Source organism: Pongo abelii, chromosome 6, assembly GCF_028885655.2.
Source record: "Pongo abelii isolate AG06213 chromosome 6, NHGRI_mPonAbe1-v2.0_pri, whole genome shotgun sequence".
Taxonomy (NCBI): Eukaryota; Metazoa; Chordata; class Mammalia; order Primates; family Hominidae; genus Pongo; species Pongo abelii.
This window is the reverse complement of record NC_071991.2, coordinates 100,417,025-100,433,174: the sequence shown is the minus strand read 5'-3', so window position 1 is coordinate 100,433,174 and position 16,150 is coordinate 100,417,025. Positions and strand designations below refer to the sequence as shown.

The following is a 16,150-nucleotide window of genomic DNA, read 5'->3' as shown; positions in this document are numbered from 1 at the left end:
CATATAATGCTTGTCTGACTCAAAGGCTTTTTTTTTTTTTTTAAAGTAATCAATAATATTAGCTCAAAGCTCATTTACCACCTCCTCAATTCATTTTCAGGCATCTTTTCCTTTTTCTGCTCCACATATTTAAGTCTCCATTCTTTGCGCTGAGTAATTTGTTCAACAAGTTGGCTGAAATTTATTAGTACTGCTATATTTTGGAGTCAGATGATTACTTTAAAATTTCCATCCAAAATAAGTCAGTTGAAAGAAAAAAACACATATGTCAAGAAAATAACCTTTGGGGGAATTAAACACGACCTCATTCTTTCTAATATGCCTACTTCAGGCTGCTGTGATCTATGAGATTCTGGAAGGCTCAACTTTTGAAAGAGCGTATGCACAGAAATGCTTCTTAAGAAATGAAGCTTTTTTTTTTTTTTTTTAACTTTTAGCATGTGATTTGTCTCCTGGACAAATTGAATTGATGAGGGGAGGAATTTAGGCTTCAATTTAATGTTGAGGTACCATCTAAGGATCCATGTTTATAATATTTATTTTGAAAGGCCCAGTAGTTTAAGCTATTAAAATGTTATTAAGAAAAGTATGACTGTGAGAACCAATAACCAAATGTAGTCACAGAAGCTAATGTGGAGATATTTGCTGCCTGTTTTAGTTTGCAGAAATGTTCTAACTTTCATTTCTGTCTGCAAAGCTCAGCTGGTGCTAATGCAAGAGAAACTGTCATAAGGATAAACCACTCATTATAATCTGTGAGATGCTGTAAATAATTGGAGATAATTTTGGAGACAAAAATATATTTAGTAAATTAAAGGTAATGTTCACAAAGTAAGTCTGTCTAATGACAAGCAATACATTAGTTGCACTTTAAAGTTTAAAAAGTGAGTAAAAAGTGGTTCTTCTCATATCGTGATGAAGGCCAGATTAATTCACACTGAGTGAAAATAGTGAGTTTTTAAAAATAATTTTTCACCTTTCCCAAAGACATTCCTTGGGAAAAAACCTGCATCTCTTCTGACTAGAACTATCACCAACACACAAACATGTTAACATATACGAGCTAAGAGCTTTCCATAATTTATTCAAAAAAGTATCAGTATGTACTTTTTCTGCTTTCATTTTAAGCAAATAAATAGTAATCTTGTTTAAAGAGACCAAGAAGCATGTTATTCCTTTGAAACTTTTGATACTGAATTTACTTGCTTTCATGTTAGGCTCAATCAAGCCTTGTGATATGAATTGCTTATCTTAAGAACTTATGAACTGGGTCTTTTCATGACTGTTCCACGTAATAATCATTCACCCTCACTATTTTTTGAATAATTATCTTTATCAAATCTGCATTAGTACAGAGTTCTTGTGTTCATTCAAGGCAGTTCCAGTCTCTTTCTTTTGCTAGCTTATGGTGATTAGTAAATCATTTCAAGAATACTACAGTTGAATTTTTAAAACATCATTCTCAGTAAACTATCGCAAGGACAAAAAACCAAACACCGCATATTCTCACTCATAGGTGGGAATTGAACAATGAGAACACATGGTCACAGGAAGGGGAACATCACACTTCGGGGACTGTTGTGGGGTGGGGGGAGGGGGGAGGGATAGCATTGGGAGATATACCTAATGCTAGATGACGAGTTGGTGGGTGCAGCGCACCAGCATGGCACATGTATACATATGTAACTTACCTGCACATTGCGCACATGTACCATAGAGCCTAAAGTATAAGAAGAAGAAGAAGAAGAAGAAGAAGAAGAAGAAGACAAAAAAAAAAGAAAATACATACTATCAATAGTCTACTGCTAAGGATACAAATTGGTACTAAATTTCTGGAAGGCAACTTGGTAGTATGCATCAAGATTTTAAAACTGTATGTAATAATCGACTTAACAGTTTTAATTCTAGAAATATAGCCTAAGAAAATAACTGAATCAAAAAAAAAAGAAGTTCTATAAGCAATCTGTTTTTTTCAAACTTGAAAGTACCTTCTAAAAACAATGATTGTTTATTTTTATTCTTAACATGTTTGCGCTTATTAATTTTAAAAATCTATTTCTGTCCTCTTTGCGTAGTCTGTGAAATCTTAGTAAAATACATATGTAATCTTCAAGTCACTTAATAATACTCAAACATCTAGGAAAATGCCCGGCTAAGGAAAGACTTAGAATGTTGCTGAAGCATTTCATTGCTGATCTAAATCTTTGTATTTTGCCAAAACGTCATCTGAATAGGCCCCACTGGAGAGAGAATTTGGAGGACAAATAACTTTTAAGTGACACTATCACAAACATCAAAAAGAATCTGGAAAAGAAGTCATAAGTACACATTTATGAGTGGTTTCGACACTCATAACATTTATTTACTTATCTAGTATGAAAAGATTGTATTATGCTGAAAACTTTAAAATTTCATTTTTTTCTCATTTAACTGCTCTGCTCTCAAGAGGGATTTGACTTATGAAATTAAGTAGATTCTCATTTATCAATACTTTCCTAGTAAAAATTGCTACCAATTTGTATTGATAGTTTTAAAGAAGTTTGGCTTTTTCAACTAAAAACAAGTCAAAGTAGGCTAGGCTTTCATTCTGATTCCCTAGCTGGAAAAAAGCTTTTAAAAACCCTGGTGATTTTAGAGAGATTGTATCTTAATTCCTCCATTCTGTTGGCTTGCTTTTACTTGTTTTTTAGGCAAAGTAGAACCTTTATTTTAACTTACCTGTGTAACATTTTATATTTTATCTGTGGTCTTAATTAAGTTAATTCAGTCTGAGGACATTTGGCATACTCTTTAAGTTATCATGATATACCTAAGGTCAATTTCCAATTCAGTCCAGTTATTTGAACTTGATCAAGCTTTACAAAGGATATAGTTTCTGTAATGTTTGTGAATTTCAATGGCGTTGTATTTCTGGATAAAGATTACAGAGATGTATGCTTATTCTGAATGAGATTTAAAGTTCATTGAAACACAAATACATTCACATGCAATTTCTAACAGGGAACTCTTAACAGAATTGGATATTCCTAGATTCATCCTAGCTGAACATTCATTCCTAGTTGAACATCCTACCTTATAGAAAAAATATTCACTTCTGAAAAAATGTAGAAATTCAGTTTGATTTATACAAACACTTGATTCCTTATTAAATCATTTATCTTTCCATAAGTTACTTCCAGCCTCTATGTACAGTTTCATGGGTCTCACCATTGAAACTAAATTAGGACCATATTATGAAGCTTCCCCACAGTGATCTCTCTGGGTACAGAACAACTCCAGCCTATCTTCTCTCTCTTCAATTCAGTATCCTCTGACAAGTAGCAGGGTTCCCATCCCTAGTGCATTTCCCTGTGTGCACACCTTTGGTCATCTGACCTGATCTTATCACTACCACAGAAATACCTGGAAGAAACTGCGATATCTTTTACACTTCTGTTAAAGGTGTATTCCATCCCATTCTTTCTCCAAAACCAAAACCCACTTCTTTAAGAACATTTCTGTTTTTTCTCATTCTCAGAAACAAAAACTCCCTAGTTGAAGCCATTTGACAATTTTATGTCATTGCTAGGTTTTAATCATGCAATTTTAAATTCAAAGGAGTTGAGAAACTGGGCAAGATGCAAGGTGGGGTGGGGCATTCTAGGATCCTGGGAGAGACAGAAAATTAGTAACAGACCAATAAAATGTTGAGATAAAAACATACGAGCAATCTAGAAAAATTCAGTGATTCAATCTAGAGCTAGTTCAATGGCAGAGGAACAGGAAAGGTAGACTTGGAGATATGCCATTGGGTAAGCACTTGGACAGTTGACAAATGAGGACCTGTCTAGCAAGCATGCATTTTACACTTAATAAAAGAACGAGTAAAGGCCTTTATGCCCAGTTCATATAATATAAGAACTTAATAATTCACTCATAGTCACTAGTATGAGGCAAGGCAGGTAGTATCCAAATGGGAGTATACTAAATAATGTTGAACTATATCATTCTTCCTCAGGCTACTTTAATTTTTCCGTGGTGCATTTACCTCAGTAAATGTTGAAAAGATGGTGAACTTCCTACAGGCTTAGAAAATTTGTTTAGACTACATAAAACTAGATTGATATGGTCACTTATTGAGAAATGATTAAAATAAGCTTCTAGGCCCAGTACTTTACTAGGCTTTGGCCCATTTTTATGCCACATACGCGTGAATCTTTTTCAAGAAAATTTGTACTTTTCCTTTCATTAAGTTTTGCATACTAAATGTTTATCTTTTTGAGGAAATAATGTTTAGTTATCTCAGATAGTGGACATTTTTATTAAAATATATTAAAACAAAACTTCCTAACTAGTGATTTAAAATACGATGTAAATTTGTTGAGTTAAATTAAATGCAGGTAAATACTGACTTGGTGTGGAAGCTCCCCAGACCACTTATAATGAAGGACTTTTGGACAATGTTATGTGTCTATTCTGGCATTTTTTAAAGGTTTGGATCTTCAATTATTTTCTGAAATATCATAAAATATATTACAACTAAGAAGTAGCTTTCAAATCAATTTATTATTTATTGAGACACTATTACCAGCTTTGGCTTATGTCTTGGGTGGACATATTTTCTGCTTTCGAGGAGGCTATTTCTTCTTCAGAGCAAAGATGAGTACTTAACACAGAGAACAGTTCAGCATGCTGTAAAAATAAGCAGTGGATTGTATAGTTTAAACCAGTGAATTTTAAATCAGGCTTTCTATTGGAATCAGTCAAGGAGGTTTTAAAAAATACAACTTCCGGGCCTCCACCCTCAGAGATCCTGACTCAGTGGGTCTTTCTAAAATGGCCCTCTCCTGATGATTGTGATGTAGGTGTTTCAGTGAAAGCTTCCATGTGTCCAGATAATTTAGCAAAGGTAGATATCCATTTCCATAAACAATTTAAAGTAAAGCATTTTATAACTTATTCCCTTTATTGAGTTGAGGCCTTAGTCACCAAAGTCATTTAATGTAAAGTAGGCAACAATATTTCTGTGGATATTTTGTTATACATATCTAACTATTGTATTGCATAGTAAATATTTCTAATTAATAATTGTTATAACTTTTCCTACATTTAATTTAACCAGTTTATTTCACAACCTGTGAAATAATTTCAAAAGTTCCATATTGTGTAGACAGGTTTTTTCTTTTCTTTTTAACACTTTATAACATGAATACAGAGAATCCCTTTTGCAATATAGCTAACATTAGGCATGGTAAACTATCACAATATCTTCTTTTTTTTTTTTTTTTTTTTTCTTGAGATGGAGTCTTGCTCCATCCCCCAGGCTGGAGTGCAGTTGTGCGATCAGCTCACTGCAAGCTCCGCTTCCCAAGTTCACACCATTCTCCTGCCTCAGCCTCCCGAGTAGCTGGTGACTACAGGCACCCGCCACCATACCTGGCTAATTTTTTATTTAATTTAATTTAATTTAATTTTTTTTTTTTTTTTTATTTTTTTGAGACAGAGTCTCACCATGTCTACCAGGCTGGAGTGCAGTGGCGTGATCTTAGCTCACTGCAAGCTCCGCCTCCTGGGTTCATGCCATTCTCCTTCCTCAGCCTCCCGAGCAGCTGGGACTACAGGCGCCCGCCACCACGCCCGGCTAATTTTTTGTATTTTTAGTAGAGACGGGATTTCACCGTGTTAGCCAGGATGGTCTCGATCTCCTGACCTCGTGATCCGCCCACCTCGGCCTCCCAAAGTGCCGGGATTACAGGCATGAGCCACCGGGCCCGGCCACTATCATAATATCTTAAGAAACAAAACAAACAAAAAAATCCCTTTGGTCCTCATGTCCATATAAGATCTAATTTTTCACCTTTGCAGCTAACTTTCTGGAAAGAGCAGTCTGTACAGTAGTTGAGTCTAGACTCTGAGGCCAAAATCTCTGAGTTCATCTGTAGACACTTCTTAGCACAGTGCCTTAATAGCAGGGTGTTCTTCATAGATATCAGCTTTATTAGGATCATCTTGGCCTCTCCTTCAACTCTCTTCGCTCTTAAAACTCTTTCTTTTTCTTATTTCCTTAATGGAATATACTTTAACTCAGTCACCTTTGCTAGCTTGTCTTCTTCCACCTGTCCGTTAAATATACATTTGACTGTGCATTTCACTTCTTTCTTTTTATTATTTATTTAGAGACAGGGTCTGACTCTCTTGCGCAGGCTGGAGTGTGATGTTGCATTCCTAGCTCACTGCATCCTCAAACTCCTGGCCTCAGGTGATCCTCCTGCCTCAGCCTCATGAGTAGCTAGGACTACAGGTGTGCACCACGATGCCCAGCTAATTTTTAATGTTGTTTTTAGAGACGAGGTCTCCTACTGTATTGCCCAGGCTGGTCTCAAACTCTTGGCCTCAAGTAATCCTCTTGCCTCAGTCTCCCAAAGTGCTGGGATTACAGGCATGAGCTACTTCTCTCAGCCTCACTTTATACCTTACGTTCTCTCTGAGTGACTCGGTCTTCCTTTTGTAACTCCACCACCTCCTGCTTGATAATGATTTCCTAATTGATATACAGTGCAAATGTCCCTCCTAGCTGTAGTTCAGCACTGTCTAATAGAAGTATAATGTAAGCCCCATGTGCAATTTTAAATATTCTAGTAGTCACATCTAAAAAATGCAAAGAAATAGATGAAATTAATTTAATAATGTATTTTATTAATACAGAATATGTAAAATATTAAACATTTTGATATAATGCAGTCAATTTAAAACTATTGATGAGGTATTTTACATTTTTTGTACTAAATCTCCAAAATCTAGTATGTGCTTTACACTTATAGCACATCTTAAGAAATATTTGGCCTGTATTGAGTTCATAAAATTGTCAATTGAAAAGTAGATCCACATGCCCAAGTGTTTCTTACCTGCTTAAAGATCTTCCAGTAACTGAATTGAGTATCAAAAAATCATTTTCCTTTAATGTCCAGATCCACCTTGACAAAATGTTTTCATTTTCATTAGAAGAGCTGATTTACCTTTAATGCAAAAACATATCAGTTTCAAAACTATGTCCAAGTATTATTCTTGTGTTAGCATAGTATTATTAACATGGAATTCACAGAAATATTGCATACATTGAAAAGCAAGTCTAAAATAATTAACATCAGCAAGACATTCTTCAAATTTTTCTTGTAGGTTTTTGCAGACAATTTAGAAGATACTGGAAATTACAGTTAAAATCTTCTGGAGACAGAATTCACGTTAGGAAATTCATGTGTAAAACTATTATTAATTTGTATTTTCAAAGTTTCAATTTCAACATAAACTTTCCTACTTTTCTAGCTAGTTTGCAAATAAACCCTTGTTTTCCTTGAAGCTTCAGATTTGGCTTGTTCATATGCACTGTGATACTGGTGAGAGAATGTATATCATTGTGCCAGGTTTTTGTTATTCATTATTGGATAATTGGCAAGTATTCCTTTTGTTTCAAGAAAATCTTTAATTAGAGTTAACAATTCAATGAATCTTTGCAAAACTCTTCTCTGATTTAACCAGTAAGTGTTGGCACAAAATACAAGATCATTAAATTTATTGTCTTCTATTTTTTCAAGACTTCCAGAAACTCCTAAAAAGACTAAAAAGTCTGTAGCCATTTGATTTGCTAAATGTGACTTAAATTTTGTAACTGTGCTGTGACTCTTTATTACTGGATTTTGCTTTCATTCCTGATCAGTTGTCTTTCTTCTTTCCTCTCTTGATTCAGCTCCAACAGATGCCACTGTGCACCCACATCTAGGTAAGTGTTTAAGACTCTGATGTCATTAACCTTAGTACTTGATCTACTTGTTTGGCTTTTCTGGCTATGTAAGCAGATGTCACAGAGGCAAGGAAGCTGTCCTCTCTGATCATTGATCAGTCACTGAAATTGGACTTGGGTACGGATTATACTTGAACACAGAACCTCCTTGAGGAAACATTCATGCTGCCCAGCTGGGGGCTCATGCAGGAACTTTCGCACCTGTTAGTACCCTCAGCCCTGAGATCCTATTGAGTGTAAGCTTTTGAATTCTAATGCTGAATTTTCCCCAGAGTCCCTCATAATGCTAGATGGCCATCATAAATATTAGAACATAGAGCTAGTGGGCAAGAAGCCATCAATGTGGAAGAATTGAAGTCATGTAAGATTTGAGATTTATGCTCAAATTAGTACTGAATTGTTAAGAAAAAGAAATTATTTTGTCATTTCTTTAAAAATTGGACTGAAGCCGGGCACGGTGGCTCATGCCTGTAACCCCAACACTTTGGGAGGCAGAGGTGGGAGGATCACTTGAGACCAGGTGTTTAAGACCAGCCTGGGCAGCAGAGCAAGACCCCCATCTCTACCAAAAAAAAATTAGTCAGTGTGGTGGCGTGCACCTGGGTCCTAGTTACTTTGGGGGCTGAGATGGGAGGATCATTTAAACCAGCATTTCAAGGCTGCAGCGAGCTATGATTGTGACACTGTCCTCCAACCTGGGCAGCAGAGCAAGATCCTGTTTCTTTAAAAAAAAATTGAAATGAGACTGTTTAAATAAATACCTGCTTCTTAAAATGGCACCATGGATTTTTCATAATGTCATGCTCTTAGTGGCCCACAGTTCTTGAGGCAGGGTGTATAGTGGTTAGGATCACAGATTCTGGGAAACTGCTTGGGTTTATCTCACTTTTACCACTTGCTAGCCACACAATATTGAGCAAGTTACTTAACCTCTCGGTGCCTCAGTTTTCTCATCTGCAAAGTAGAATTAATAATAGTACCTACCTCATAGGGTTGGTATAAGGATTAAATGATTTCGTTTTCATAAAGCATATGGTAAATAATATAGTAGTGTCTGGAAGTAAATCAATACACAAACAGGTATCCAATGAGGCTTACCCATTGCCTTTGTAAATAGAAAAGTCTCTAGAAAACAAGTGATCTTTAAGCATTAATTTTCTCATTTGTGTCAGTGAAGACTTATTTTAAAAGCAATTTCCTACACTATAGTATTTAATAAGAATGAAAAGAAATCATCCTAGCTGGTTGCAGCCTTTTCAAATGTCTTTCACTATGGGACTTTCTAGATAGGTCAGTTATTTGTCTCTTGGGCTTTTCCTTTCAACCTATAAACCCAATTAATTTTTTTTTCCTCTTTGGAAAATCTGCCTTGAGAAGCTCTACTTTTATGTAATGCTACAGCTTGGGGCTCCTCTTATTTGGCAGACAAATGCAAGCGCTTAGAAGCATGCCTTCTGGCAGCCAAGACAGGCTGGTGACCCACAGTGGCCCAGCTGAGTCTCGGCCAGATTGGGTATCTGAGAGAGCTGTACCCTGTAGGCATTTGAGGCACTGCATCTCATCACTCAGAGGAATCATTAAATCACTCCCATGCACAGAATACATCACAGCGTTCTCTCCAGTGTATATCCATATTCTCCCTGTTCTCATGCCTAAGGCTTCGAGTCTGAGCATCCAGTCCTCTCAGTACATGCTGATTCACTGGTTTCCATGACTTCATTATGTGCTTGCCTGCTGGCATACCTGGTATAAAGGAGGCAAGGACTGCCATGGTTGGGGATGTCACCAAAGAGAATGTGAAAGTATGCTTCCTGATATTGGGAAGTGATTTTAATTACTCAGTAATTTCAGAGAATTATATTTGAGTGAGCCTAAAAAACCTACAAATATCACCTTTAAAAGAAAAAGTTATGAGAGTTTTTTGTTAATCAGATATTATTTTAATTTTTCCAAAAGACAGTCTGTTAGCTAGTTCACACAAAATTGTCAAGACCCAAAGAAGTTAGAGTAGCTGGAACAAACTTCCTAAGCAAACCATGAATCAGATGAGAGCATTGTTAAAGTACTAAATTAATTTTTACAACATGAATAGAAATAATTATCATTTTTCACACAACCTTTGAAATGAGCACACTTACATTGTAGCCAGCCATGAAAGTGATTTTACTTATTCATCATCTATTCAGTGGAAATATGAACTCTACAGTTCGTGAAAATATTGCGCTTGACATGCCCAAAGTTCTTCTAGAACTTAAAAATAGGTATTCAATATATCTCAAATGTGTAGTGATAATATATTTAAAACCATGTATGGCTCCCTGGCATTCCTCCTGACTTCTAAATTGATTTTATTTAGGAATTTTACTTATTCATATAGATAAATTCTTTTATGCAGTTCTGAAAGAGAAAAAAAGTTAACAAATTTAAAAACATTCAATAAAAGATGAGTGAATATAGGGAAGGAGAGAAAGCAAGCCAGGGCAAGAAGGATAGTGGGAAAGAGAAGAAAAAATGGATCAGTAGATTACAGCAATTTTAACTGACAATAAATAGCCAGAATGTTCTATCCAATTCCATGCTTTAAAGTGAATTAGACACTGATGCTGTCTGGGCATTCTCTTGGAAGCCGTGGATGAGTATACGTTGAAATATGGATATATTAGTTCATTCTCACGCTGCTAATAAAGACATACCTGAGACTGGGTTATTTATAAAGGAAAGAGGTTTAATTGGCTCACAATTCAGCATAGCTGGGAAGGCCTTAGGAAACTTAGAATTGTGGCAGAAGGGGAAGCAGACATGTCCTTCTTCACATGGTGGCAGCAGGAAGTGCCAAGCAAAAGAGGGAAATGCCTCTTATAAAACCATCCAATCTCAGCCGGGCACGGTGGCTCACGCCTGTAACCCCAGCACTTTGGGAGACTGAGGCGGGTGGATCACCTGAGGTCAGGAGTTCAAAACCAGCCTGGCCAACATGGCGGAACCCCACCTACTAAAAATATAAAAATTAGCCAGGCGTGGTAGTAGGCACCTGTAATCCCAGCTACTCGGGAGGCTGAAAGAGGAGAATTTCTTGAACCCAGGAGACGAAGGTTGCAGTGAGCCGAGATCGTGCCACTGCACTCCAGCCTGGGCAACAGAGTGAGACTCTGTCTCAAAAAAAAAAAAAAAAAAAAAAAAGCCATCAAATCTCATGAGAACTCACTATCACGAGAACAGCATGAGAGTAACTTGCCCCCATGATTCAATTACCTCCCACCGTCCCTTCCACGATATATGGGGATTATGGGAACTACAATTCAAGATGAAATTTGGATAGGGACACAGCCAAGCCATACTGATGGAAGACAAGTCCCGAATAGCCTCTCCTTGTAGGTTGGTGCTGACTTTGGCCTTCCTGCCTCCCTTGCCTAGTGATAGCTTCGTAGGTTTCCTTTTGGGGTCTTTGGTTTTCCCAACTTCTAGGTGTCTAAACCGCAGAGCTTTTTACACTTGTCCCTTAGTAGTTTAGGGGCCAAGCAAATCAACTGCTCATTTAAAATTTAGTTTTAAAATACATTATTCTTCATAAATACAGCATGTTGACACTTGTGTTTAGCTAAATATACTGTTGTAGTATATTTCTTTCCTAAATACTTCCTTTTTCTTTTAGCCGAAATACATAGTGACAGCATTATCCTGCGAGATGACTTTGACTCCTATCACCAACTGCAATTAAATCCAAATATATGGTAAGTTACAGGAACATTCCTCACTTTGGTTTGCTTAATGCAACAAATGATGCTGACTGCTCCCTTAAGGAGCAGTTACTTAAAATTAAATTGATGTTTAGTGCTAAGGTATCAGTGAGACTTGTTAAGCTATGGAACTGGGCTTAATGTAGACTGCATATAATGTCTATTACTTGACTTCTTTAAGAACTGAATCCAGGTGCTCCTCAAAGCCGTGGGTGTGGTTAGATTTTTTTTTCAATTTTGCAATATCCTTACATAGAAAATATTATTATATGTCTAATAATTTCATTTATGCCAAGCAAAGAAGGGAAATGGTTTATCTGAAATGAGAAATGATTTGAGTCATACTTCCAAATAATGTCTAAATTATTAGGTCAACTCATTATGTATACTCCAGTCTCTCCTTCAAAAGCTATTTAAGTGTAACTCTGTGGAATTTTTGAGGGCAAGTAAATAATGAACCAAAATTCACTCATTAAAAACTTGTGTAATACATAAATGGATGCCTGAATTTGTTGGCAATTTGTTGCATTTTTGCTGACTTTGAAGAAATAGGTCCTATCGACCCAGAGTTACGATGAAAATCAATCTGCATAATTTGGAACAATATCTGAATTTGGATTTTCTGTTATGCTAAATGTTTTTTGTTTGGACAGAAGAGTTCAAGATAAATTAGAAACTCTAATGTAAACTAAGTTCAAGCAATGTAATACTCAAGACTAAAAAGAAAATAATCATTTCATCATTGAATGTCAGCATATGATATTCATTTCTGTTTTATATTCACTTTTTAACAAATATTTAGCAATAATCATTTTATTTTTATAGTAAATTAAAAAGAGGTATGGTTCTCTCAAGTAACGAATGGTTTAGTAGAGAAGACACTAAGACCACGTCTTTAAAAAGCTTGTGATACAGGATAGAAATCCTTAAATGTGACTGAGGGGAACAGATAACGTACTAGAGGAGTTCCGAAGAAAGGAGAGATGACTCTGGGGGGAGTTTGTTGGAGAAAGTTGCCCTTCACCTGGGAGTTGAGGATGACATATAGGTAGTGTGTTGAGGCTTCAATATTACACAAGAAACTTTTATTTCTTTTCTAGAAAGAAATATAGATCTAGATAGTATAAATATAGAAAAAAATATTATCAGGCTAGCCAGAAATTCTAGTCATAAAGTCTTATACTTTATATGCCGTTTAAAGAAACAGTTTATCAATAGAACTCTGCTTCCCTAAATATACATTTTCTTAAAATAAATTGAAAATCTTTATTAATAAGAGGCCAAAAAAAAAAAAACCTTTCTAAGTACCACTTTTAGCCAGGAAAAGTTTTTTACTTCTGAGATTTTGCTTTTTTATATTCCATTAATATAGATGTTATCATATGATTTGTTTCTTTCAGGGCAAATTCATTTCTGTCAAGCTAATTCATTTTCTTCAGTGAGTTTTCTTGACAAATACAAAATGTGACTGTTCAGTGGTGCAAATTCTGTTGTTTTTTAAATCAATAAAATGTGATTGATTTTTCTTCACCCATTTTCATGACTGATCTGATAGATGCTTTCTTCACCAAAGTTATGGATTTTATGTCTCTTTTACTTAAGCTGTGGTTTTTCCTACCTTTTTTAAAAAAAGTTTTTTCCTACTTTTTAAAACAATCCTTTTTTATCTTTAAAAGCCGAGTCCTTCTGCCTTTTATCAAATATGCTTTGGAGTAATTTTACTTTATCCCTTATTGCCCACAGTCTCCTTCGTGGCAGAGGTCCTGATATCAGACTACCCTGGTTTGACCCTTGACCAAGCCACTTGCCAAATGGATACCATGAGAAAAGCAAAAAGCTGCTTCACCTCTCTGAGTTCTATTTCTGTGCGATAAAAGTAGGCAAATACCATTCTTGCAGCATTGTATTAAAGTTTCAGTATGAAGAGGTCTACTGTATTGTAGGTGCTCAATACCCATCAGTTTCGTCTCTCCCTTCCTCTCTTTCCCTCCCTTCCTGTCTTTTTCCTTCCCTTTCTCTCTCTTTCCTCTCTTCCTCTCCCTTTCCCTCTCCTCCCTCTTCTTTCTCTCTGCCACTTTTACTTCCCCTCACCCTCCTTTTCTTCCTTCTTCTCTCCCATCCTCCTTTTTTTCTCTTGTGATATATTTGTACATTAGACTGTTTGTCTCTTCTAAGCCTAGACATGATGAAAACATTATTATTATTAAAATAATCTTAAGCTAATTTATTTGAGTCCCCAATTCTTCCTTCATTGCATTTTCATAAAAAACAAATGCCAAATTAAATATATTTATATTATAAAATCTATGGAATATATATTGATGAAAATAGCATTACAGCAGAATCATAAAGGAGAGAAAAATAAGGTGTTAGATGTCTTGAACCCGTTAGAAGTCAATGTAAACTTCGTAAAGTCAGAAACAAGCATCTGGTGAAATCAGATAGCCCCATGAAATATTTCCAGTAAACTAACAAAGCCCCACTTTGTTTTGGAAACTGATAAGGCAGTTTTAACTCTCCCAAAGCTTCTATTTTCTTGCTACATGTTTTGTCACATGAGTTTTGTCCCTTATAATATTGTCTTTGATTCTCTTTACCCCACAAAAGAATCAGAAACCCAGTGGAGCTTTGTAACAGTATGGAAAAGAGAATCCTTGCGGCCAACACGGTCCCTATACCACTGCCACATACCACCAGATAGAAGCAAAGTGCCTGGGTATGCTGCATTTAGCCAAATTCCTATAACTCAATACACCACCAAATAATTTACCTCAAAAGAAAAAATGTGCTACTTATAAGAGCATATTTCTCCCCTGGGATTCTAAAAGCTTTATGTGAATTATTTACTCTGTACTTCTTATTGTTAAGCAAAAGAGAAATTAAGAAACTAGTTATGTCTGTACAATCTTAGAGAGGTAGGTCAATTTAAAAGTTAAAACACTAACTGTATTTACTTCCATTAACTTCACCTGATGCATTCAACTTTTAATTCTATTTCACATAATTTAATATTCAAGTTTATCTCATGTGCTAATGACTGTACATGTACATAAAAAATGAGGAACATAAAATGATATTATAAATGAAGGTAACAGATAAGTTACTCTTCCCAGTTTTCTATGACAGTTGGAATAGAAATAAGAAACATTTTTTATGTCAACTCAATATTGAATGTACTATCTGTGCAGTTTGAATATTTGAAATTATTTAAAAATTTAAAAATTTATGTGGTTAAAATTTCAAATAATCCAAAAATATAAGCAGTAAAAATAAGCCTCCTTCCCACACTAGACCTTTATTCTTTCTCCAGGGTCAACAACTTGGGTAATAGTTTCTGGGAGTCCTTCTGGAAATTGTTTATGCTTACACAAGTGTAGCAGTTATGAATTCTGTCCAGAAACTTGAGTATCAGAGAAATAAAACTTTCTTTATTCTTCCATAACCCAACCTAATTTCTTTATATTCTCCTCCTCCTACCATGTTGGTGGAAACTTAATTTCAGTCAACTCTGTCTTGTCATCTTGTATTTTTTTGTTGTTTTTGTTTTTGAGCTAAGTGTCAGGTGTCTTATTAGTGCAAAGGTAGAAGGTAGAATGAGGATGCACCTCTGGTCCCCAGCCATCTATCTGTTCCTGCAGATATCCACTGAATCTTCCATTATCTCATCTAGTCTGGTGACTAGTCCACACAGCCCGGCTTTGTCCCTGTCCTCACCACTGTTTCCAAGCAGTGGTTCTGTTTTGAGCCCAGCCTGAGGGCATGGAGACTGTTCTGCTGTTCCCAGTCCTGGGCCATGGGCATCTTTTCTATGCTGTATTCTGGTGTGCAATTGTGCAACTGTGGTCCTTCTGCCTCCTTCATATGCAGAGCATAGATTCCTTCTATTCTTTGCCTCCTAGATCTCTCTAGGGCTCTGCTAGGGAAGTGGCCCTTCATATCCCCACTCCCCCAAGTGGCTTCTGATTGACTTGTTTGAATGAGAGATGAGAAGTAAAGTTTTAAGTGAAGAGAGTAACAAAATCCCTTCATGTGAATATAATGGCAGCTCAGCCTTGATGAGAATGAAGCTTCTGCACTTTACCCTGGACCACAAGCACTATACCTCTGGAGCTCAACATGAATTGCATCAATTCCAATGTGCCATTGAACCCAAGAGGGTGAGGGAGAGCACAAATGAATGAATACCACTTTACCAATGCTGTTAGCAAGTGTGTTCAATGTGGCTGCACTACTGATGAGAGAGGGCATCAATGGTGTCTTAGTCACACAGCAACAACCCTCCAAAACCTCCCCCAACAAAATGGGAAGAAAAACCTCATATAACTAAATTCAGAAGAATGTAAGGGACCACAAGTACGTGGTATTTTATTAACACTTTACTTATGCAGCTACTATTGAACATCAACTACATAACCATAGTTTCTTTTTATGAATTAAATTATTGCACTATAATATAAACACTGCCAGTATTTTATGTGAATGGGGAAAATCTTGATTTTTTAAAAAATAAATATACCTAAGAGCCAAAAACTAGAATTATCCCAGGTGTTCATCAGCAGGAGGATGGATACACCACAGTGATATGTCCACACAACTGAATACTATTAACATTCAGCAATAAAGAGGAATGAATTAT

General features: G+C 36.0%; 1 protein-coding gene across 1 annotated transcript in view; it reads left to right on the top strand.

Annotated features, from left to right (window-relative positions):
* RELN (reelin) overlaps positions 1-16,150 on the top strand; it is a 521,559-nt gene that overhangs the window by 235,310 nt on the left and 270,099 nt on the right. Inside the window, exons 5-6 of the mRNA XM_024250358.2 lie at positions 7,724-7,756; positions 11,430-11,508. Of these exons, the coding sequence (XP_024106126.2) occupies positions 7,724-7,756; positions 11,430-11,508 (112 nt within the window). The remainder of the gene's footprint in view (positions 1-7,723; positions 7,757-11,429; positions 11,509-16,150) is intronic.